The following is a 21541-nucleotide window of genomic DNA, read 5'->3' as shown; positions in this document are numbered from 1 at the left end:
CCTGCTAAGTGGGAATGAGATCATGTACACCAACAGCACACTGGAACACCTGACATGGTAGAAGGGGGGTTTGAGAGACTTGGTCCCTGACATGACAGAGGTCAAAGCCATCTTCACCAAGTAGCCAGCCAGCATTGGATGAGAGTCTCCTAGCATAGGTGAGGTCACCAGCAAGTTTTGGGAACCCATGGGGATAGGCCAAATACAGACAGGCAGACATGCAAGTGCCTGGCCAGAACATGCACTTATGAGGCATACACTTCATTATCCCTTTATTACAAGTCACGCTCTTATAGAAGTATATGCGAACTTACGTGAAAAAATCAAATGTATCCAAGAATAAAAAACACAGCACATAAAGTAGTGTATGCATTCCAGTGTTCGCGCCGCACACAGCGGGCGCCCAAGAAAAAGCTCTTCTAAAATGGCCTGGCTCAAGCCGACCGGCCAGGGGCAAACGGTTCGGTTCGGTTCTTTTTGGGCGGCAGCAGGCCGGCCCTCAGGCACAGAGTGGGGGCCGCCTGCCTCCTCCCGCGGCCCGGCGCAGCACCAGCTTCTGGGGCCTCCGGGCCAGCGGTGGACCCCAGGCCAGCCCGAGCCGCCTGCCAGGCAGAACCCTTCAGGTGGGGTGGATATGCCTGGTCCTCTTGGATCGGCGGCAGCAGCAGCAACACCCTTGGAACCGTGGACTCCAGAGCCGGCCACGGAGCACCCTTGGAAGCCTTCCATTTAGTCAGCCTTTTTCAGAAAGATCTGCAAGAGTCAGGCTCAGGATAAGCAGGTGCCCTGAGGCTTCTTATGGTCTAGCAGGCTGGTCCCGTCCCTGCACCTAGGCGATCTCACCTCACTCAAGATGACCCACACTGGGGAGTCCGTCTGGATGGAGAGGCGCAGTGCTTCCAGGGGCCCAAAGGCAGGATCCACTTCCCCTTCGGCTACACCCTTGTAGAAGGAGCCTGTGGGAGGGCAGTACCTAGAGGTAAAAACAAAAGCCACATCCAAAAGCCCAGCCCACACAGGCCCTGCCCTACTCACCGATCTGGAGGTAACCATCAGGGCTCCTAGGGTACCGTAGAGTGGCTGAGCGGCCCTCTTGAAGGGCCTCCTTCTCTGACTGGGGATTCTGTGGGCAAAGCAGCAGGACTTGAGTAGCAGGCCAGAAGGAGGCAGCCTCAACTCTCACCCATACCTGCCACACTCACGTCAAAAGGCAACACCTCCACAGAAGTGTTGAAGAGTTTATCTTCTGGGTGCTCAATGTTCCCACTGCGGAAGAAGAACCTACAGGGGCCAAGCAGGCTGGTGAGCTGTGGTAAAGGTGAGGAACTACCCAGGCACACTGCGCAGGCCCAGCAGAGAGGCCTTGCCTGGTGCCTCCAGGTGACAGGGGAGGCTGGGCACCATCTTGGACAGTCTGTGGCTGTGCAAGGCAGCCAGGGCCTGACATTGAGGCTGTGGTGATGGCTGTCACTGAGTACCTAAAGATCTTCCTGCCTTAGTCCTCACAAGTATGAGTATGGGTAGTGCTTTTCAGAAAGGAAACTGAGGGGTCACGAGAGATTCTCGAAGGGGTACCTAAAGACCCAGAAATATATGCTGAGGCCTCTAATTGGTGTTCACACTGTTCCCTTCCCCAGGGAGTACTGACCGCTCAAGGCGCAGTGGCTGGAAGAAGCGGAAGCGGATGAAGTCTCCTGCTGCAGGTGTAAAGGCCCAGAAGAAATCCTCTCGCAAGTAGGCCTTCTCCAGGGTGAAATGCTGGTACGTCTTGAGGCTTGTGCTCACCTCCGCTGGGGGGTTCACATGCTCCTTCCGGAGAGCATGCTTTCCAAAATCCTTATCCTAGAGAGGAAGAGCAGACATCAGTGCCATCCCCCAGTCCTGTTTCCACCATGCTCTGTCCAAACTCTGTGGCATACCCCACCTTCAGTTTCTGGATCTTGCCCGCCAGTGAGGAGTGAGTGCCCACATGCTGGAAGAGGGACGGCTTGAAGCGGATCCGAAGGTTGGCCTTCTGCCGGTCACAATGTTTCTGTGAACAGAGAGTAACACGTTAGGCTTCAGCTCAGCCCAGACTCCAAAAATGGGGCCTTTCCTTAGGATATCCAGGGGATTTCCTCAGCCAGTAGAGTCCTTTCCTTGCCATCAAGACATGGCCAGGAACACAGTGTGAGCTGGCAGCTAATAGCCTGCCTTCTCTGTGCTGGTTCCAAACATTCACTGCTCACCGCATCTTTCTCAGGGTTGCAGACTTTCACCCACAGGATGTGGTCCAGGAGCCAGTCAATAGGCTTGTCTCGGTAGAACATAAGGATGAATTCCACAATCAGGCTCAGGTCCAATGACTTGAACATCTTCCCTGAGGGAGGAAGTCAGGGAAAAGGGCTCTGACTGGAAAGAACTGCTAAACCCTATTTCTTCATCCCCGGGGGGGACAATGTTGAGCTTCTCACAGTAAACCTTATGGGCAGACTCTGGGCAGGTGTGGGTCCAAGAAGGTAGGGCTGGGGACCCCGGGATATCCTCATACAAAGGGTACTTCAGCAAGGCTCACTAGCAAGGAACTGGGGCTGAGAGATGGTAGTTGGGAGGGCACAGGTAGGACTGAAGAGCTGTCATCTGGCTAGTAGGACCAGCATGGGGGTGGCCTACCGATGAAGCCCAGCTGGGAGAACTCCAGGATCATCCAGTCCTCAGAGGGCTGCTGGAGGGCAAAGTTCTTCATAGTGCTCAAGTAGTTGGGCTTGGCTACAATGTCATCCTCCAGCTGCACAGGGAGGAACAGTAGAGGCCAGGGACTCAGGACTGACACAGGACAGAAGTGGGGTCCCTCACCCAAGTGTGACCATGTGCAGAATAGGCAAGGACAAGGTCAACAAGTGTCTGGGGAGGGCAGGAGAAAAGCTTCCAGCTGACCTGCACATAGTAGATGCCTTTGGACTGTGCATACATCATGAGGAAGCAGTAATCCAGGTTCTGTTTGGTCCTCCACCTGTGGGGCCCAGGGAGGGGTCTCAGATCAGAGACAATGCCACCTCCAGTGGACTGCCACAGAGAAGCCACTGAGGCAGGCAGGGCCCACCCCGCCCACCAGACAGGGTCCAAAGAAACATTGACAGTGACCGAGCAACAACAAACTGCTGGGGGTACCGGGTATAAGTACCTGACTCTCTCCTTGGGGTCCCCGAAGGACTCTCGAAGGCGGGAGAAGTCAGGGTAGAAGTGAGGGGAAGGGGAGATGACTTCCAGGAGCCCAGAATGGATCTCTGTGGGGAACCTAGGTGGGGGAGGGCTCAGTGGGTGTGCAGCCTCCAGGGGCAGAAGAGGGTTGGGAGCTCTCCAGACCCTCCCAGCCTCAGGAAGCTCACTAACAAACGTCCCTCCCTCACTAGCCTCCTGAGGCACTGGGGTTCTAGAAAGACTACGGCCCGGCCCTCACACACTTTTAACAGAGGAGGGAAGCCCCTCCCCACACAAGGCAGATCTCCTCTTATGGGAGCAGCATCTGGCTGCTCTCCCTCCAGCAACGTTTCCTGGTTGCTGGTACTCACAAGGCCTTGATGTTTTCTGTCACTGCCGAGGTGTACTGTGGGTCCGTCTGTGGGAAGACACTTAAGCTTAGCTACCACCCCAAATGGTCTGGAAGGGGGAGGGACAGGAGTGTGGGCTTCAGATGTCCCCAATTATAGGAGTGAGTGACTTCCTGTCCTGAGAGATGGTGGGGCTGAGCCTGGCTGTGGTCACAGTTACCTCAGAAAACTGCTTTTGAGATACCCAGAAGTGTGGGGGGTGAAGGGACCTGTAACTAGTGTGTCCACAAGGGGGCGCAAAGATTCATCTTTCTTTTTAACTTTTTGTTTTGATACATTTGTGAATGAAATTAATAACTGCAATTCTGATTGTGTCCCTGCCCCCTCCCCGCCCCCTTGCCGTTGTTTGTATTCCTCTTTTTGGTGGATTATTACTGGGTGTCTTCCCCTCCATGTTCCTGTCCCCAGGTCCAGGGCCACTCGCCTCGGCGATCAGCACCACGATGACTGAGTCTTCCTTCTCCTGCGGGCTCAGCTCCGAGATGAGCGAGTGCAATGTGTCAGTCAGGTACGAGTGCACCTCGCGCCTCACGCTTGGAATGCCCATCACCACGGACACTGCAGGGGCGCGGAGGGGTGACACTGGACAGGGCTCCGGGGACAGCCTTTCTGCCCGCCTCTCGCCCCTCCCGGGCCACGCCCATACCTCCGGTGCGGCCCTGGCCCACCCGCACTGCGGGTTGCAGACTGCTCTCCTTGGCCAGCAGGTGCGGCAGATGGTGGAAGACGGTGGGCAGATGAAGCACGTGCCTGTGCGAGACGTTCCACGGCTTCAGTCGCGGATCCTCTGGGTGGTTGGGGAAGGGACAGGTTAGATTTTGCTGGGCCTGAAAACAGCTATGACTGCAGACCTCCATCCACCCCATCCCGCTGGAGCTCACCAGTAAGGCGGCCCCAAGTGCGATTGCCCTCTCCGTCCCGCAGCGCCTGCCTCTCGGACACTGCCCTCTTGATTTCGTCCAGCACCAGGTTTAGCTCCTTAGAGCGCTTCAGGCTCTCCTGCTCAGCAGCGTGCAAACGGTCTCGCAGTGCCAGAAACTCCCTCTGGTAAATGTCCACCACGTCACCTGGTGGGGAGTAGGGGGTTGACACACACAGGCTAACACCAGGGTACAGCCAGCCTCCTGCAGACCCAGTCCTACAGCATGTCATCACTGAACGCCTGTCTGTGCAACAGCACACCTGTAAAGGTACGCCTGCCATACTCCAACTAGGGGGCACATAACAGTTCATGTGAAGTTACACAGATGCTCAGCATGGGGTTGAAAAGCCCCCAGCACGATTAGCACTCTCAGTACTCTCCCCACCCAGTTATCTCATCCTTTAGTGTATCCAAGGTGGGGAGGGGGCATGATCACCTCCCAGTCCTAGGGAGCAGTCCTAAGCACAGGTTGGAACAGCCTCAGACCAAAACATCTGCATCCACTGGCTCCCTCCAAGGATGAGACGACAGACAACCCCATCCTTAAGGCTCTATGGGTATAACCAGATTCCCTAGACTCTAGCCCTAAGGGCTCTTTCTACCTCACTCCCACCCAGAGCCCAGTCCACCCCCATGCTCAGATCAACAGATGAAATTGACTAGTTAGAGCAGGGGTTGTTCAACCAGTCCACAGCAGGAGCCCTGACCACAAATGGCCTGTGCTAGGCTTGGATCACCTAGAAGGGTCTGCATGCCACCCTAAGGAGAACTGTTGGACCCTCAGCTATACTCCGAAGCTGGCAGCAGCTGGGCCAGATATGAGGAAAGCAGGGGTAATTCGGACCCTGAGGGGAGCTTCCTGAGGGTGGAGGAGAGTCCCTAGGGCGAGAAGCACCTGGCCCCATTCGCTCTGGCAGGGATCCACAGCAGGAGGGATAAACAGCATCTCCCTGGCGAGGGGCCAGCAGCTCCTGCCAGCCTCGGCGGCTCTCAAGGCCTTTGTCTGTCTGGCTTTTGCCCTCTTCATTTGCTATCACACACACCTCCCTCTGCTTTGTCAGATGTCGAGCTTCTGCACAAGCTGTTTCTTCTGCCTGAATCCCACATCATCTGGCCCAGCCTTCAAGGCCTTCTCTTGGAGTCTAGAAAGCCTTTCCAAATCCCACCCCATGCCCAGGCATCAAATTCTTGGTGGGCAAACAGTCCCAGAAGGCGGATGAGTTACCCCTATAGCCTGTAAACCACAGGTGAGGCTCAAGGCAAGTGGAGTCACTTCAGGACATGCTTCTTCCTCAGAGCAACCAGGGCAGATGCCTAAGTACGACATAGGTCAAAGGGAAGGAGTGCAGAGGGAAAGGGAGAGGCTTGGAGACAGAAAAGCCAAGTACATTTCTGTTGAGGCATCCCTTACCTGTGGAGCTCCCCCCCCCAATATTATACCCTATCTTACCCAGGGCTAATGTCCCAGGCCACACCCAGGCTTAGGTATGGCCCTGAAGGGGGAGGAAGAGAGAGTCAAGTTACAGGATCTCTGAGACTTAGAGCTGGGCTCAGGGGCCAGGTTACCCTGGAAACCTGACCCTTGAACACTGAGAGCCCATCCCCAACCTCACCCTCTCAGCACTGGGCTACACCAACAGCAGACAGGGTTGAGGAGTATAGTGCCCAGGCCATCAGAGTCAGCCAGGGAGGTATTTCACAGTGGCCTGGATGGGAAGCCCCTGCCCTCCCCTCAGAGTGGAGCTAAAGGGCAGCCTGTGCCACTGGCAGTATCCCAAGTAGCCCTGAGGTGGAGCCATGGAAGGGGATCAGGAAAGTAACACTGATCTGACTCTTGTCTGTGTTTCCCTCAGACCTACTCTGCTCTGGAAATAAGCCAAGCTCTGCCTGCATTAGATTGCTATGGGTAGGTCACGGTGGGCGGCACTTCTCTGAACCATTCTGACCATCGCGGCCTAAGCACAGCTGGATCCCTATCCTGGCCTCTCTTCCTAAGGCCTGTGCTCCAACTGTTTACTAGCAAGTAATGGGCCCCTTGGGTTCCTAGGGCTGGCTGCAGTCCACACACTGATCCTGGGTCATTTCTCTGAACTCCATGGGACTTTTCCCTTAGCAGCCCACTGTAGTCTTCTGGCCCCATTCTACCTGCTGTTTGCTTCCTATAAGAGCCCAGTGATCGCCAGGCGTTGCTGGCGCACGCCTTTAATCCCAGCACTCGGGAGGCAGAGGCAGGCGGATCTCTGTGAGTTTGAGGCCAGCCTGGTCTCCAGAGCGAGTGCCAGGATAGGCTCCAAAGCCACACAGAGAAACCCTGTCTCGAAAAACCAAAAAAAAAAAAAAAAAAAAAAAAAAAAAAGAGCCCAGTGATCCTATTCCCAGGTCTTTGGACTGAGGGGGAGGGGGTCCCCTCTGTCCTTGCACCCTTCAAATCCAGAAACTCAAGCTGTGTGATTGTCTCCCTATGGGTTGTTCTTAAAGGGGAGGACTTCACTAGACCATCCTGGCACCCCACACCTCTAGTGTACTGGGTAGTGAGGCAGGTCAGTGATGAGAGCCTGGGGACTCTTTGGTCTCTCTGGGTGTGTAGAGCGGGTCAGGATAGGGCTTCCTGGGAAGCAGAGGATCTTGGCTTCCATCCACATCTTCCTATTCCAGAGAAGCAGGATAGAGCTGGCCCAGGGTTGGACTGCAGCAGTGGCCATACCATAATAGACTATACTGGCTATAGGACCTGTGATACTCTGCAAGCAGGATTATTAAACATGCCCCGAGGCTCACAAAACACAATATTAAACATGGTTCCCTCTTGGCAGAGGAAACAGACTTCAGAGCTAAGCTGGGGTACAAACTTTGAACACTGTACTTAGAGTAGGGGGAAAGGCTCAGCGCCATGGGAAGATGCCAAGCCTAGCCAAAGGTCTACTATGAACCTGCAAGAAGGTAGGAGGCAGAGGCGGGGAGTGGCAGGTGTTCTCTATCTCCAGGTCTTGCACCCTCCAAGGACTTTAGGAGAGGAAGGGCCCATCATTGCTATCCAATCCAATGAGATGGTAAGCCTGGACACTGAGGAGAGCTGTGGGGCTCTGTCTCCCCTCAGGTGGGAACTCAGCAACTGCTTAGCTGAGGCTACAGTCTGATTCCTGCATGTCTGGGTGCTTCAACAGATATAGCCAAGGCTGCATTTGAACCTGGGCCCTGAACCCCAGGTGCATCTGGCCAAGTCTGAGTCCTTTCCCGGGCTCCTGCTGTCTCTTTCCTCTCTGGCTCCCTGCCTACATCCTCCCTTCCGGTTCTTTTGCCTTTCCCTTAAGTACTGGGCCCTCTCCTGAGCCCTATATCCACCACAGACTGGAAAGCAGCTCTTATCTAGTGGCTGACTGACTGAGCATTCAGAGTTGTCTGCATGAACAAATAAGAGGTCACAGCCCAGATTCCTGCTGGCCAGACACCTGGCCTTGCTGGACACCCTTGGAAACAGGACAGCCCCTGGACAGGGCTGGCCCAGTCCCCACCCTTTCCATGGCACAGGCTCCTGGGCTTGTTGTTGTCCCTTAGGAAGAAGAACTCTGCATCTGAGCTGCACCTTTCTCTGGCTCTCTTGCTCCCCAGGCCCTCAGAGTGTCAGTCTCCTGGTTACTTCCTCAGGAGATGTCCTGACATCAGATGAGGACATGTGACTGTTGTAAGAAGCACACAGAAACCACTGCCTAACCGAAGATGAGGAACAAGGGCTAATGGCCCTACCAACAATGGGACAACTTGGCCCCAGTTCTTCAGACATGGCTCCACTACAGCCTCCATGGCCTTTCATGGACACTCTCCCAAGGGCTCAAAATGTATCCTCCTGAGTGACACACCCTACCTATAGAGAACTCTGCCCTGAACATACGATTTCCTGATAGCTCATTCCATCCCATAGCCTCTGCCCTGATCACCCTCTCTCTGTGTCAGGTTCTCTCTCTCTCTCTCTCTCTCTCTCTCTCTCTCTCTCTCTCTCTCTCTCTCTCTCTCTCTCTCTCTCTCTCTCTCTCTCCCTCCCTCCTCTCTCCTCAGAGTTCCTGGCTTGTGAGTGATTCTGTCAAGGCCAGTCCAGGCCTCCACCGAAACAGGACAAGTCCTAGAGAAGGCTGGGCTGGCAGGAGCTTGGTGGCTGGAGTTGGACTTTCCCCAGACTCATTTAGCATAACCTTGGGGAACAGAGAGCCTGTCTGAGGGAGGGAGAAGGCTAGTTTGCCTCATCCTGATATGACAGGAAGACCAGAAGGCAGGAAGGAAGGAAGCAGCTTTCCGAAGAGCCTCCTGTGTTCAGGCTGGGTAAATGATGGTCTCTCAGATCCTCAATTCTTGATCAGCCACTCAACCTAGTTCAAAGAACTCCTGACAGTGCTGGGGCCTGCGCCCCTCTACTCCCAAGAGGGCTGGCCAGGCACAGAGGCCATAGTGTGGACTGGCCTCAGCCTGTCCAAGCTTCAAAGGTGTATCAGGTAGCTGAGGTGGGCCAAGGAAACCCCACAAAATGACCACATATCAGGGTTCCTGGGCTAGCTGATCAGTAGGTGCTCCAGAGGAGTTCTGGGGCCTGGTGCCATGAAGGAGGTTGTAGGCCCCCAGGGAGCAGCACTCACAGGAGCAAGGCTGCAGCAGAGCACAGCAGTGGATGGGGCAGGGGGATGGATGCCTTGGCTGTATCTCCTCACCTGTCTCAACAACGCCGCCGTGCCTGCTCTCGTCCAAGAGCCTGCAGCGGGTTCCCTGGGTCCACCTGATTACAGCTAGCTCTGTGACCTTGTGTCTCTGGCCCTCTGTGGGAACTCCATAGGTCCTTAACTTGCCAGTGGGAGCGCCAGCCCCGAGGCATGGGATAACCGCAGGCAGACGCCAGTCCCGAGCGCCACACGGAGGGACCGGGAACTGGTCACCGCTCGCCCTCCTCGGCCAGGCCGGCCCGAGAAATTTTGTTACGCCAGCAGCAAACAAGTGGGGCGAGGATGGGAGGGGCTCAGGTGCACCCGGTGCAGGCCTGCGCGGGCGGCGGCGGGGTGGGGGGCTCACCTTTCTGGCCGCTGAGCGCCGCGTACCAGGAGAGCGAGAGGAAGGCGCACAAGCAGAAGAGCAGCAGCGTCAGGAAGGTGCCATTGCGGAGCCTCATCTCCTCCGGTGCGCGGCGGGCGCCGGCAGGGCCGAGGCCGCATGGCCCGGGGGACCGGGGCGGGCGGGGGGCCGGGAGGCGGCAGGGGCCCCGGCCCCGGATCGCGGGGGAGCTGCGGGTCCGGGAGAGCGGCTGCGATCTGGGCGGGAATAGGGCCGGGCGGGGGCCGGACGGGCTGCTCCTCCGCGGCGCGCGGCGCTGGCGGCCTCGGTCGGAGGCTGGACCGGGGCCGGGGCCGGGGCGGGGCCGGGCAGGGTTGGGCAAGGCGGCAAGAGCCGCGGCCCGGCTGGATCGGGGACCGCCGCCGAGTCGACGGCGAAGGGCGGGGCGGCCGGGATTTAAAGGGGCCGCATCACCCGCTGCCGCTGGGAGCACCGCGAGGGGGCGGGGTGGGAGGCCAGGGCCCGGGATCCCAGTGGGCCCGGCTCGGGAGCGCGCTCTGAGGGAGAGGTGGTCCAGTCTCAGCAAAGCCAAGGCTACCGTGGTGGTGAATGAAGGTCAGCTACTGTGCAGCAGGGGCAGACTGCTGAGGTGCCAGCCCCACAACTCGCTCCCAGGAAGATCCCCATGGGTAACTTCCCACACTCAGACCTTCAAGCCCTCCTCCCGACCCAGAGGGTCTAGACTTGGGAGGGGACCCGAGTGGCCGGGCTGAGGTTATCTCTAGCGTCCAGGAGTGTCCGCTGCCCTCTCCTGCGCCCACCAGTTCTGCCTTCCCCAGGACATTCTCTGCTGCGCCTCGGATGGTATGCTGTGGACGGGGGAGGCGCTCCTACTCCATGGTACAAGAGTAACAGAGTAACTCTGAGGAGTAACAGAGTCATTGTTTGTAGGTGTGGAGCACCCTCCGGAGCACACACAGCCAGCTAGCTTCCCGGTGCCAGGCGTGCTGTGGGCGAGAGTCAGGCTCAACCTGCAGTTTAGAGGGGCACCAGGTCCGCGGGGGGGGGGGGCTCTGTCTCCGATTTGTACAGCGGCCGCCTCAGCCTTTATTGCTGGTCTTGTCTTGCACTTTCATATAAGGGTTCATTACAGACTCCCCCCTCCCCGTCCCCAAGGCTTCTGCGGAACCAGGAACTGGACTGAACACACAAGGACTGGCTGGGCCAGGAGGGCAGCTTCTGGGCATGCATTTTTGTAGCGCCATGTCTACTTCCCTGCATGGGCCTCACCGCCGTTCAAAATGGAACCAAATGCGACTTTGTAAAATGGAGCTAGGCAAGACCCAAGTGATGACTGCTGCCAAGTCCGACCACTTGAGTTCCATTCCTTAGGATCCACAGGGTGGAAGGAGTGAAATGACTCCTGCAATTTGTTCTCTGATCTCCTCATGCTAGCTGTGGCACACAAGTGCCGCCCACGCACACATATATGTATATTTGTATATATGTCCCAGAGGGCCCTGCTCAGGATGGTGGTGCTCGGGTATGATCTAGCACCCGGTAGCGGTTGTACAGTGTAGTGGCCCACACCCAGAAGGCAGGCGGATCTCTAGGAGTTCGAAGCCAGCCAGGACTACATGGTAAAATCTTGGGGGCAGTGAGGGAGTTCGGGGGGGAGGGGTTAGGGGAGCCACAGGAAGCAAGGCACAGCTGGAAAACCACTGTTTTACAGTTTGGAATGACTTAGAGCAGGTTTCCGCCTTATTTCCACACCTGATCTTGTTGAAGCCCTCTGAAGGAAACTATTCTGGTTTGTTTGTCTGTATTTTCATAGGAGTCTTCTCTGTGTTGCAAAGAATAGCAGGTTTTCATTTTAGTCATATAAAGTCTTAATTTTGTTTAAAAAACAACAACAATAAAAAAAATAGTGGAGCCAGTATACTTCGGTACATGCCTCTAATCCTAGCACTTGGGCATCAGAGGCAGCTGGAGCTCTGTGAGTTCCAGGCCAGTCAGAGGTACATAGTGAGCTCCTGTCTCAAATAAATAAATAAATAAATAAATAAATAAATAAATAAGTTCAAGACCAGCTTGATATATACAGAAAATTCAAAATTCTAAGCTAAGTAGGGTTGTGTGATGCAACTGTCCCAAAAAACAAACAATAAGACTGGAGAGATGGCCCAGCAGTTATGGTTAAAAAAGTGCTTACTGCTTGATTTTCCAGAGGACCTGAGGTAGGTTCCCAGCAGCTATATCAGGTGGCTCACAACTTCTGTAACTCCAGCTCTATGGGGATCAGACACCTCCAAGCTCGATAGGTAGGTGCACAAGCACTAGAGTGTTTGCATGAGAGCAAGTGTATATATACACACACACACACACACACACACACACACACACACACATACACACACACACTGAATCTAAAAATCAAGCAACAGAAGTATATCTGGAGATGTAGCTGAGTGGTAAAGCACTCACTGCCAACATCAACTAAACAAAAAAGTGCATTTATGTTTTAAAGTGGGACTACTTGAGGAAAATGCTACAGTTATTAAACCAGGGTACGTGAAGGAAGGGGACAGTGACCACGTTTGAGCTCCTTGTCCATCCCATGACTACCCTGGAGTAGGGGAGCAGGGCCTCTGTAGAAACAGACCCATGGTGTTAGGTGGAGCTCATGTCTTAGGTGGGGTCTCACAGCAGCCTGTCTATCTGCAGGCTTCTGTCTCCCTTTAAAACGGGGCGGGGGGGGGGGGGGGACAGCAGTTGCCTGGCACTTGTCCTATTTTCCACAACTTGTGCCTTTGTAGTAATTAATTAATCCTTGCAGCTGGGGACTGGCCTTTACCTGAGGTTCAGCTTCCGGTTCTAAGGACTCTCTCAGGAAGATGGAGCCACATGGGCCCAGAAAAACCCTGCTTTCCTTTTCAAACCCCAGCTGTGGGTATTTCTCCCTTTGTTCTCCTCATTTGTCACAAAGTGAAAATACAGTCGTCCCCACTTCTTCCTTTTTCAGGTTTGGAGTCTCACTATGTAACACTGGCTGTCCTGTAACTCACTGTTCAGACCAGGGCTGGGATTACAAGCCTATAGAACACCCAGCCATTAGATCACGGCTCCCAGCCATCGTTCTGGGGCAATCTTTGGAGGTGGTCTGGGGGCCCTGCCCTGAGGGAGGGCCAAGAACAGAGCTGAGAGGAATATAAAATCCATGCATGTTTTCACTAGCCTTTAAGTGAAACTTGATGTGCCCTTCAATTAGGAATAGGTGCAGCATCCTGTAGATCTCCCAGCCTATGTCACAACGGAAATCACAGGGATTTTCATCTACTTCAGCTAGAGGTGTGGCAGGCACGTCATATTTCTGATATTAGTCCTGCCTCTAGATCCTGCAAGTTAAGAAGAATCATGGGGCTGGGCCATAGTGGTGCATGCCTTTATTCCCAGCACTCAGGAGGCAGGCAAATCTCTGTGAGTTGGAGGTCAGCCTGGTCTACAAAGTGAGTTCTAGGACAGCCTCAGCTATTGGACAGAAAACCCCTGTCTCGAAAAACAAACAAAAAAACTAAACAAAAAAAGAAGAATCATGGGTATTTGTATATGGTTTTACAAATATTTTTCTGACATTTACATTTTAGTGGTTTGTTGTAAGGCATTGATTTATAAAATATGGGTCTGTAGGATACACCTCTAATCTCAGCTTTTGAGAGGAAGATGCAAGAGGATTGAGTTCAGCTAATAGCTCTATTTTTAAAATAATTTATTTTTACTTGCAAGTATATCTGTGTGAAGGTGTCAGATCTTGGAGTCACAGACAGTTGTTAGCTGCCATCTGGGTGCTGGGAATTGAACCTGGGTACTCTAAAAGATCAGTTAGTGTGTTCTTAATCACTGGGCCATCTCTCCAGCCTCGATATTTCAATTGTTAAGAGGAAAAAGGTTTGATTCCCAACAACCACAGGGAATTAGTCTCCATCTTTTGGCCTCTGAGAGCACTGCACACATTGAATACATACATTCATGCAAGCAAAACACTCAGATACATTAAAACATTTTTTAAAAGAGAGTTTTAAGAGCAGGGTCGTCCTTTGCTCCAGAGGCAGCTCAAGGCCAGTCTGGGTTACATGAGACCCTACACACAGGCACATGCACGCGCGCGCGCGCACACACACACACACACACACACACAATCGCCCAAGAATAAGTAAAAGAGCATCTTTGGCGCACACCTTAAATCCCAGCACTCAGGAGGCATAGGTAGGTAGATCTCTTGAGTTCGAGGCCAGTCTGATCTACTAAGCAAGTTCCAGGACAGCCAGGGACACATAGAGAAAGCTTGCTGTGAAAAAACAAACAAACAAAAAAGAATAAGTAGAAGATTTTTAAATGATGACATATGCCCATAATCCCAATACCTGGGAGGTTGAGGCAAGAGGATTACTTCAGGTTGGACTGTGTAGTGAGTACCAGGCCACCTGGCCTATAGAGTAAAGGTTGTTTCTTAAAAAAAAAAAAAAAAAAAAAAATCGAACCAAACAAAGAAATACAAACATGAATGCTTTGATGTTGCTCTGGCCACTGCCCTGCCAGAACCTGTCCACCTTGTCTAGAGCTGAAGAGACAAGGTCCATGGAGCTTGGCAAGTTTATAATGAGGGAAGATAATCATTCCTGGAAGAGCAGAGGGCCTCCTAGGGAAAGTGAGTTTAACTGTAAGTCTGGGGGTGGGGGTGTGTCAGAGTAATTGTCCTCAGCAGATACAAATAAACCTTAATGGGACAGTGCTCCCTCCCTACCAGTGCAGATAGGGAGTCCAGTGAGATCCTGGCCCCGGGCTTACAGGGGAAGGATCTTTATGTACCACCTTGTCAGGAATTTAGTTTAGTTTAGTTAGTTTTTTTTTTTTTTTTTTCTTCCTTATCTCTTTTTGATCCAATAAAGCCAAGGCTAGTCCTCAACTTCTGATCCTCCAGTCTCCACTTTCCAAGTGCTGTGAGTACAGTACACATTGGTTTATTTAAGGTTTTGTCCTGAGATGGAAAAGCAGGAAGAGGGACTGGGCAGTGGTGGCACACACCTCTAATCCCAGCACTCATAGGAAGTAGAGGCAGGAGGATCTCTGTGGGTTCGAGGCCAATCTAGTCTACAAAGCCAAATTCCAGGACAGCCAAGGCTATACAAAGAAACCCTGTCTCAAAAAAAAAAACAAAAAAAAAAAAAACAAAAAAACAAAAACAAAAAAACAAAACAAAACAAAAAAAAACCCAACAAAAAGCAGGAAGAACAGGACCTACAGTTTAAATTTAATTCTCAAGATGAGCCTTTCTTTGGGCAACAACAGGAATGAGAGGAAGCCAAGAGACTAGCTACCAAAGACAGGCTGCTGTAGGTGAAAGTCCAGAATGCAGCATTAAACCAGAACTGTAGAGAAATTATTCTGAGCCGACAGCATTTGAGAACAGGCTTTTATTTGTTTGTTTATTTTTAAAATAGGGTCTCTGTATGTAGTCCTGGCTATCCTGGAACTTGGTATGCAGACCAGGCTGGCCTTGCATTCACAGAGATCTGCCCACTTATGGCTCTCCAAGTGCTGGAATGGGCTTTCACTTAAGCTCCTTCACAACAGACTCCCAGAGTGCTTTCTGCTGGAATTAACCAGAAAATGAGTCAATCTCCAGAGACACCCAGGCACACCTAAATGAGCACTCTTTTTTTTTTTTTTAAAGATTTTATTTATTTATTGTGTATACAACATTCTGCTTCCATGTGCACCAGAAGAAGGCACCAGATCTCATAACGGATGGTTGTGAGCCACCATGTGGTTGCTGGGAACTGAACTCAGAACCTCTGGAAGAGCAGTCGGTGCTCTTAACCTCTGAGCCATCTCTCCAGCCCCCTAAATGAGCATTCTTACAGAAGAACTGAGAAGTCATGTTATCTTCCTAAAACTCTTTTGTTTGTCTATAATACTCCTTCCCCCCCCCCAATTAAGTGATATACAAAGGTGAGATGTCACAGGGCGTGAAGGCATTTAGTGCCAAGCCCAGTGACCAGAGTTCCATCCCAAAGACACACATGGTGCAAGGAGAGAATGGATTTCCACACGTTGTCCTCTGAGACCTCCACATGTACACAGACACAGACACAGACACAGACACAGACACACACACACACACACACACACACACACACACACACACACTGTATATATGTATGTATGTATGTATGTATGTATGTATGTATGTATGTATGTGTAATTAAAACAAAAAATATTAAGTTGATATTTGGGCTGAGTCTCTGCATTCAGGAGGCAGGGGCAGGCAGATTTCTCTGAGTCCCAGGCCAGCTTTTATATATAAAAGCAGTTCCAAGATTCTAAATTCCTGGTATAATAAGTAGATTAAAAAAAAAATTTGCTCTTTCCTTTATGCCGCTGCCATGCCGTCCAGACTGAGAAAGACCCGGAAACTCCGGGGCCACATGAGCCATGGCCATGGTCGCATTGGTAAACACCACAAGCATCCAGGAGGCCTTGGGAATGCTGGAGGCATGCATCACCACAGGATCAACTTCGACAAATACCATCCAGGGTACTTTGGGAAAGGTGGTATGAGGCATTACCACTTAAAGAGGAACCAGAGTTTCTGCCCAACTGTCAACCTGGATAAGCTGTGGACACTGGTCAGTGAGCAGACACGGGTCAATGCTGCCAAGAACAAGACTGGAGCTGTTCCCATCATTGATGTGCGATCGGGCTACTACAAAGTTCCAGGGAAGGGAAAGCTCCCTAAGCAACCTGTCATCGTGAAAGCCAAATTTTTCAGCAGAAGAGCTGAAGAGAAGATAAAGGGTGTTGGAGGTGCCTGAGTCCTGGTGGCTTGAACCACCCAGGAAGGTTAATTAAATGCTAACAGTTTTCAAAAAAAAAAAATTTTTTTTGTTTTTTTTGTTTTTTTTTTGTTTTTCAAGACAGGGTTTCTCTGTGACTTTGGAGGCTGTCCTGGAACTCACTCTGTAGACCAGGCTGGTCTCCAGCTCACAGAGATCTGTCTGCCTCTGCTTCCAGAGTGCTGGGACTAAAGGCGTGTGTCACCCACCTCCTGGCTTGATAAAAAATCTTTTACTAATTTGTTGTCAGGTTTTAATTAAAAAAATCTTTTTTTTTCCGCCGAGAGGTGGTAGTGCACGCCTTTAGTCCCAGCACTCAGGAGGCAGAGTCAGGCGGGTCTGTGAGTTTGAGACCAGTCTGGTCTACAAGAGCTAGTTCCAGGAAAGCCTCCAAAGCCACAGAGAAACCCTGTCTCAAAAACAAAACAAAACAAAACAAAACAAATTTCTTTTCTCTCAGGAGGCAGGAAGATCTCTGTGAGTTCCCAGGCACCCAGGGAAAAGATGGTCTGGAGTGGGTGGGGTGTTTTAATGCAAACATACTTACTGAAGCTTCGTGTCCATGAAGGACTCTGACAGCTCTGCTCATTTTAGCTCCTGCCCAGGCTTCAGGGATAGCTACTGGAACAGTGCTCCCTGGCAGTGGAAAGAGAGCTCTAGAAACTTTGGCATTAGCAAATAAAGAAAACACTTGCCTTGTCATTGGTCTGTGGCTTTTACTGTCTCAGACCCTTGGCCCGAACTAATCACATGGTCTCACATTAAGGGAGCGGGTTGATTTTATAGACATATAAATCTCAGAACGTTTCCTGGCATAAAAGATACATGAGCCGGGCATTGGTGGTGCACGCCTTTAGTCCCAGCACTCGGGAGGCAGAGGCAGGCGGATCACTGTGAGTTCGAGACCAGCCTGGTCTACAAGAGCTAGTTCCAGGACAGCCTCCAAAGCCACAGGGAAACCCTGTCTGGAAATCCCCCCCCTAAAAAAAAGATACATGAAATTATTACTGTTGCCATTAGGAATTAGAATCAGGAACTCCGGGGTAGACACAGGCCTGGTAAGTACTCTTGGCTACAACATATCCGAGAAGCAAACCGCAAACCCGAGTCAGTGAAGGCTTCCCACATCTGTAACCCCAGCATTCAGGAAACAGAAGCAGGAGCATTATTGAAAGTTTGAGGCCTGTCTGCCCTAAATTGTAATTACAGACTAGTCAGGGCTGCACAGCAAGATCCCATCTTTCTCCCCCCCCCCTGTATTTTTCCAATTTTAGTATATGTGCAGCCTAAGTGAGCACAAAGTTATTTTGTTACTTTGGGTTTGTTTGCTTTGTTTCATTTCCTAAATTTTTTTCAGTGGCTATTTTATGTGTATTGATGTTTTGCCTACATATATGTCGATACCTTGGAACTGGAGTTACAGACAGTTGTGAGCTGCCATGTGGGTGCGGGGAATTAAACCTGGGTCCTCTGAAGAGCAGCCAGTGCTCTTAACCACTAAACCGTCACTCCAGCCCAAGATCTCCTCCTTTTTTTTTTTTTTTTAAAGCTGTTGAGATGCTCAGTGTGTAAAGACACTTGCCATCAAGCCTGATGACCTGAGTTGTAACCCCAGAGACCCACATGGCAAAAGAAGAGAACTCCCCAAAGTTGTCTCCTGACCTCTACAAGGTACTGATTCCATTTTGATTTTTAGTCTTGTCTATTGAGTCTGATGGAAGAGTCTAGTCTAAAACAGTGGCCACAATACCTTCTATAATTTCACTGGTGTGTGTGTGTGTGTGTGTGTGTGTGTGTGTGTGTGTGTGTTTTACTGGGGACTGGATCCAGAGCCTCCTGCATGCTAGGCAAGTGCTACATCATTGAGTTAGATCTCCAGACTTTTGTTTACTTACTTTTTAATTTTGAGAAAGGATTTCACTAAGGCCTTGCAATTGTGATCCTCCTGCCACAGCCTCATGAATGGCTGGGACTACAACATCATGAGGCCTAACTGCCATTTGTATATTTTTATTTAATTTGACTAACATTTGCTGACCCAAGCACCTCACAAATGCTGGTCAAGGTCCCCCTATGTGCCTGGGAACATTAGCCAAGCAAAGAGGTGTCCACAAAGAGAGAAAGAGAGGGAGAGGGAAAGGGAGAAGGAGAGAGAGAGAGAGAGAGAGAGAGACAGAGAGAGAGAGAGTATGGAGGAGGGGCATGGGAGGATGGGAGAGGGAGGAACTGGGATTAATATGTAAAATAAGATTGTTTCTAATTTAAATTTCAAAAAACTAAAAGAAAAAAAAGAGAGAGAGAGAGAGAGTATGGAGGAGTTAAGTATCCCTGGAGGCCAAATCGGAAGAAGGGAGCTGGTCTGGGAAGAGTCAGGTGAGAGTCAACCTGGTTGCCAGAGCTCTGGAGTGCAGATGGTCCACAAAATGCTGGAACAGCACACGTAGCTGTCTGACAGTCCTTAGAGGACAGTGCTACCCAGGCTTTGGGCATCCTGTCACTGCTCCTGGCATTGAAACTCCCTAGATAGGGAGACAATGACTGCTCTCCCATCCCTTAACTGCCCAGCTCCTATCTCTCCTTGAATGCCTAGGCCCTTTGAGTTACCTAAGATGGGTTTCTGATCCCCTCATAGTCCCTCCATCCCAAGATCTGCGATTATCTTTCCAGAATCTTCCACAGCAACCATGCCCGGCCACAGCAACCTTTATGTTATGTTAAATATTAATGACCAATTAACATTTAATTGGGGCTGGTTTACAGTTTCAGAGATTCGGTCCATTATCATCATGGTGAGAAGCATGGTGGCATGCAGGCAGACATGGTGCTGGAGAAGAAGCTGGGAGTTATACATCAAGATCAACAGGCAAGCCGGGCGCTGGTGGCGCACACCTTTAATCCCAGCACTCAAGAGGCAGAGGCAGGTGGATCTCTGTGAGTTCAAGGCCAGCCTGGTCTTCAAAGAGAGTTCCAGGACAGCCTCCAAACCTTCAGAGAAACCCTGTCTTGAACCCCCCCCCAAAAAAAACAAAACAAAACAAAACAAAACAAAACAAAAAATCCACAGGCAGCAGGAGATTGTGTGCCACACTGGGGGTAGCTCGAACATACATGAGACCTTAAAGCCCACCCTCACAGTGACACACTTCCTCCAACAAGGCCATCCCTCCTAATAGTGCCACTCCCTATGGGCCAAGTAAAAGGTTCAGGCAGATACCTAGGTAGCTTAAAGGTCCCTGTGTTGCGTGGCCACGTCATGGCTATGTCACTCATTACAGGGCTACATAGGGGCTGTGCATGCGAGAGCTCCCCTTATAAACCCGAAGCATTATTCCCTCTCTTTCTGGCGATCTACCACGGCGGTTGGCCATTAACACTCTCTCTCTCTCTCTCTCTCTCTCTCTCTCTCTTCTTCTCTTACTCTCTGCCCTGCTCTGTTTTTCCATTTCTCTGTCTCCCCCTCTCACTCTTCCAACCTAAAATAAACTGGTTAATGTGCTCTATAGTTCGAGTCTCATCTCTCTCATATTTCTAATTTAAGCAGACATCTAACAGTTTGGCCATTTCTCTCTCAAATTTCTAATTTAAGCAAAAGAATAACACCAAGCATTCAGACACATGAATCTGTGGGGGCCACACCTATTCAAACCACCACAATGGCCTTGTTTGGAATAAACAGACGAAAACCAGCTTGGCCAAGTGAAGAGTCAGCTGGTGTTCTCAGTCAGAAACAAGTCCTCCCCAGGCTATGGACCCAAGCCCACACACTTGGGGACAGGTCAAGAACAGCCATTTCTAGGTAGACTGCTGCCCTTCTCCCAGAGTTCTTCCTCTGCCCTTTCAGAGTTGGTTCCTAAGACTGGCAAGTTCTCTTGCATCTTTGTGCCCCAGGGAGTTTGATGCCAACCTGGGGTACCCCCCACTGCACCTGTGTATTCATCTTGGGACTTGTTCTGCCTCCCTTTTGCCCTCTCCATCACCCCTGTATATTTTCCTCAGAGCCCAGCTACACCCACCCCCAACCTCACGTGGATTCATTCTAGTGTCAAACCCCAGCCCTGTGGCCCTCTTTCATCCCATGTGGGTGGTCCAACTCCAGAGGGACTGGAGGCTTCCCAGCCTCTACTGCCCCAACAACTTGGTATTACATAACTCCTCCATTGTTTTTTTGTTTTCTTTTTTTTTTTGAATAATCCTAACTGTCTTTGGGATATGTCCCCCTTCTTGTCACACAGCCAGAAACATCACACTTATGCTTCTGTAAAAAGGAACTAAAAGAGAGGCTGGGATGCAGAGTGCTTGCCTATTGTGCAGGAAGGGAGGCCTTGGGTTTTATTCCTGACACTACCAAAAATGCAGGGCCTAAAAGCTGAACAGCACCCATCTGGACTCTTGACTTCACATCCCAAAAGATAGCAACCAAACTTGGGAAAAGCATTGTGAAGTCATGGAGGATCCTGAGGAGATGCTGACAACATGTCAAACAGCAATAAGCAAAATGATATCCAGTACTTGGAGATGTTTTCCAGGGGATGGTCCGGGAAGGCACAACTAAGGACATCCCATTTAGGGTAGGAAACTGCCATTCAAAGAAGGGGAGGAAAGGGCTCTGGACAGGGGTAAGCACCTTGAAAAACGTACCAGGTGACATGAGTGTGGCATATCTGGGAACTCAGGGAGCATTACTCCAGTGTGAGTGGGAGAGTGGCTGGCTGCCCTAGACAGGCACCCAGCCATATACCAGCATTCTCACGGAGAAATGCATCTCATTGGACCCATGGTGGAGAGGGGATTTAGAGGGGCAGCGTCCCTGTGACCCCCAGTCTCTTTCCTCAGTGGCCTTGGCCCCAGCTGAACAGCATTCATCTGTACTCCTCATCCCATAACCCCGAGGATATCGGTATTCGAGGGGGTATGGTAAAGAAACTGCTGACACTACTGCTCTATTGGTAGGGGGGAAGGTTTTTATTGTAAATAAGAGAGAAAATATCCAGAGGCACCCGGAAGAGTCCAGGGCAGAGAAAAAAAGAAGCAGACTGGATATGGGCAGGGCTAGGGAAACAGGAGAGAATAGTGGAGAGAATAGTGGAGAGAATAGTGAGAGATAG

General features: G+C 51.3%; 2 protein-coding genes and 1 long non-coding RNA gene across 3 annotated transcripts; 2 read left to right on the top strand and 1 right to left on the bottom strand.

Annotated features, from left to right (window-relative positions):
* Nucleotides 1–255: 255 nt before the first annotated feature.
* On the bottom strand, nt 256–9916 carry Mgat4b (alpha-1,3-mannosyl-glycoprotein 4-beta-N-acetylglucosaminyltransferase B). Its single transcript, XM_027427646.2, has 15 exons — nt 9565–9916; nt 4472–4657; nt 4237–4377; nt 4015–4148; nt 3552–3598; nt 3164–3277; nt 2917–2992; nt 2653–2767; nt 2229–2359; nt 1925–2032; nt 1649–1842; nt 1203–1281; nt 1036–1123; nt 844–956; nt 256–753 (listed from the first exon to the last, which is right to left on the bottom strand). Exons 1-15 carry the CDS (start codon nt 9659–9661, stop codon nt 730–732), a joined length of 1647 nt encoding a protein of 548 aa, XP_027283447.1. The 5' UTR covers nt 9662–9916; the 3' UTR covers nt 256–729.
* A 104-nt stretch (nt 9917–10020) lies between these two features.
* LOC118239134 lies at nt 10021–19809 on the top strand. The gene is made up of 3 exons (XR_004770720.1): nt 10021–10407; nt 17986–18107; nt 19197–19809. It is a non-coding gene; the product is annotated as an uncharacterized LOC118239134 (long non-coding RNA).
* LOC113836823 (60S ribosomal protein L27a-like) lies at nt 15987–16479 on the top strand. The gene has a single exon (XM_035447455.1). It carries the CDS (start codon nt 15987–15989, stop codon nt 16413–16415), a length of 429 nt encoding a protein of 142 aa, XP_035303346.1. The 3' UTR covers nt 16416–16479.
* Nucleotides 19810–21541: the final 1732 nt, after the last annotated feature.

The sequence above is a fragment of the Cricetulus griseus genome, chromosome 7, assembly GCF_003668045.3.
Source record: "Cricetulus griseus strain 17A/GY chromosome 7, alternate assembly CriGri-PICRH-1.0, whole genome shotgun sequence".
NCBI lineage: Eukaryota > Metazoa > Chordata > Mammalia > Rodentia > Cricetidae > Cricetulus > Cricetulus griseus.
The sequence above is the reverse complement of the archived record's forward strand: the minus strand, read 5'-3'. Positions and strand labels throughout refer to the sequence as shown.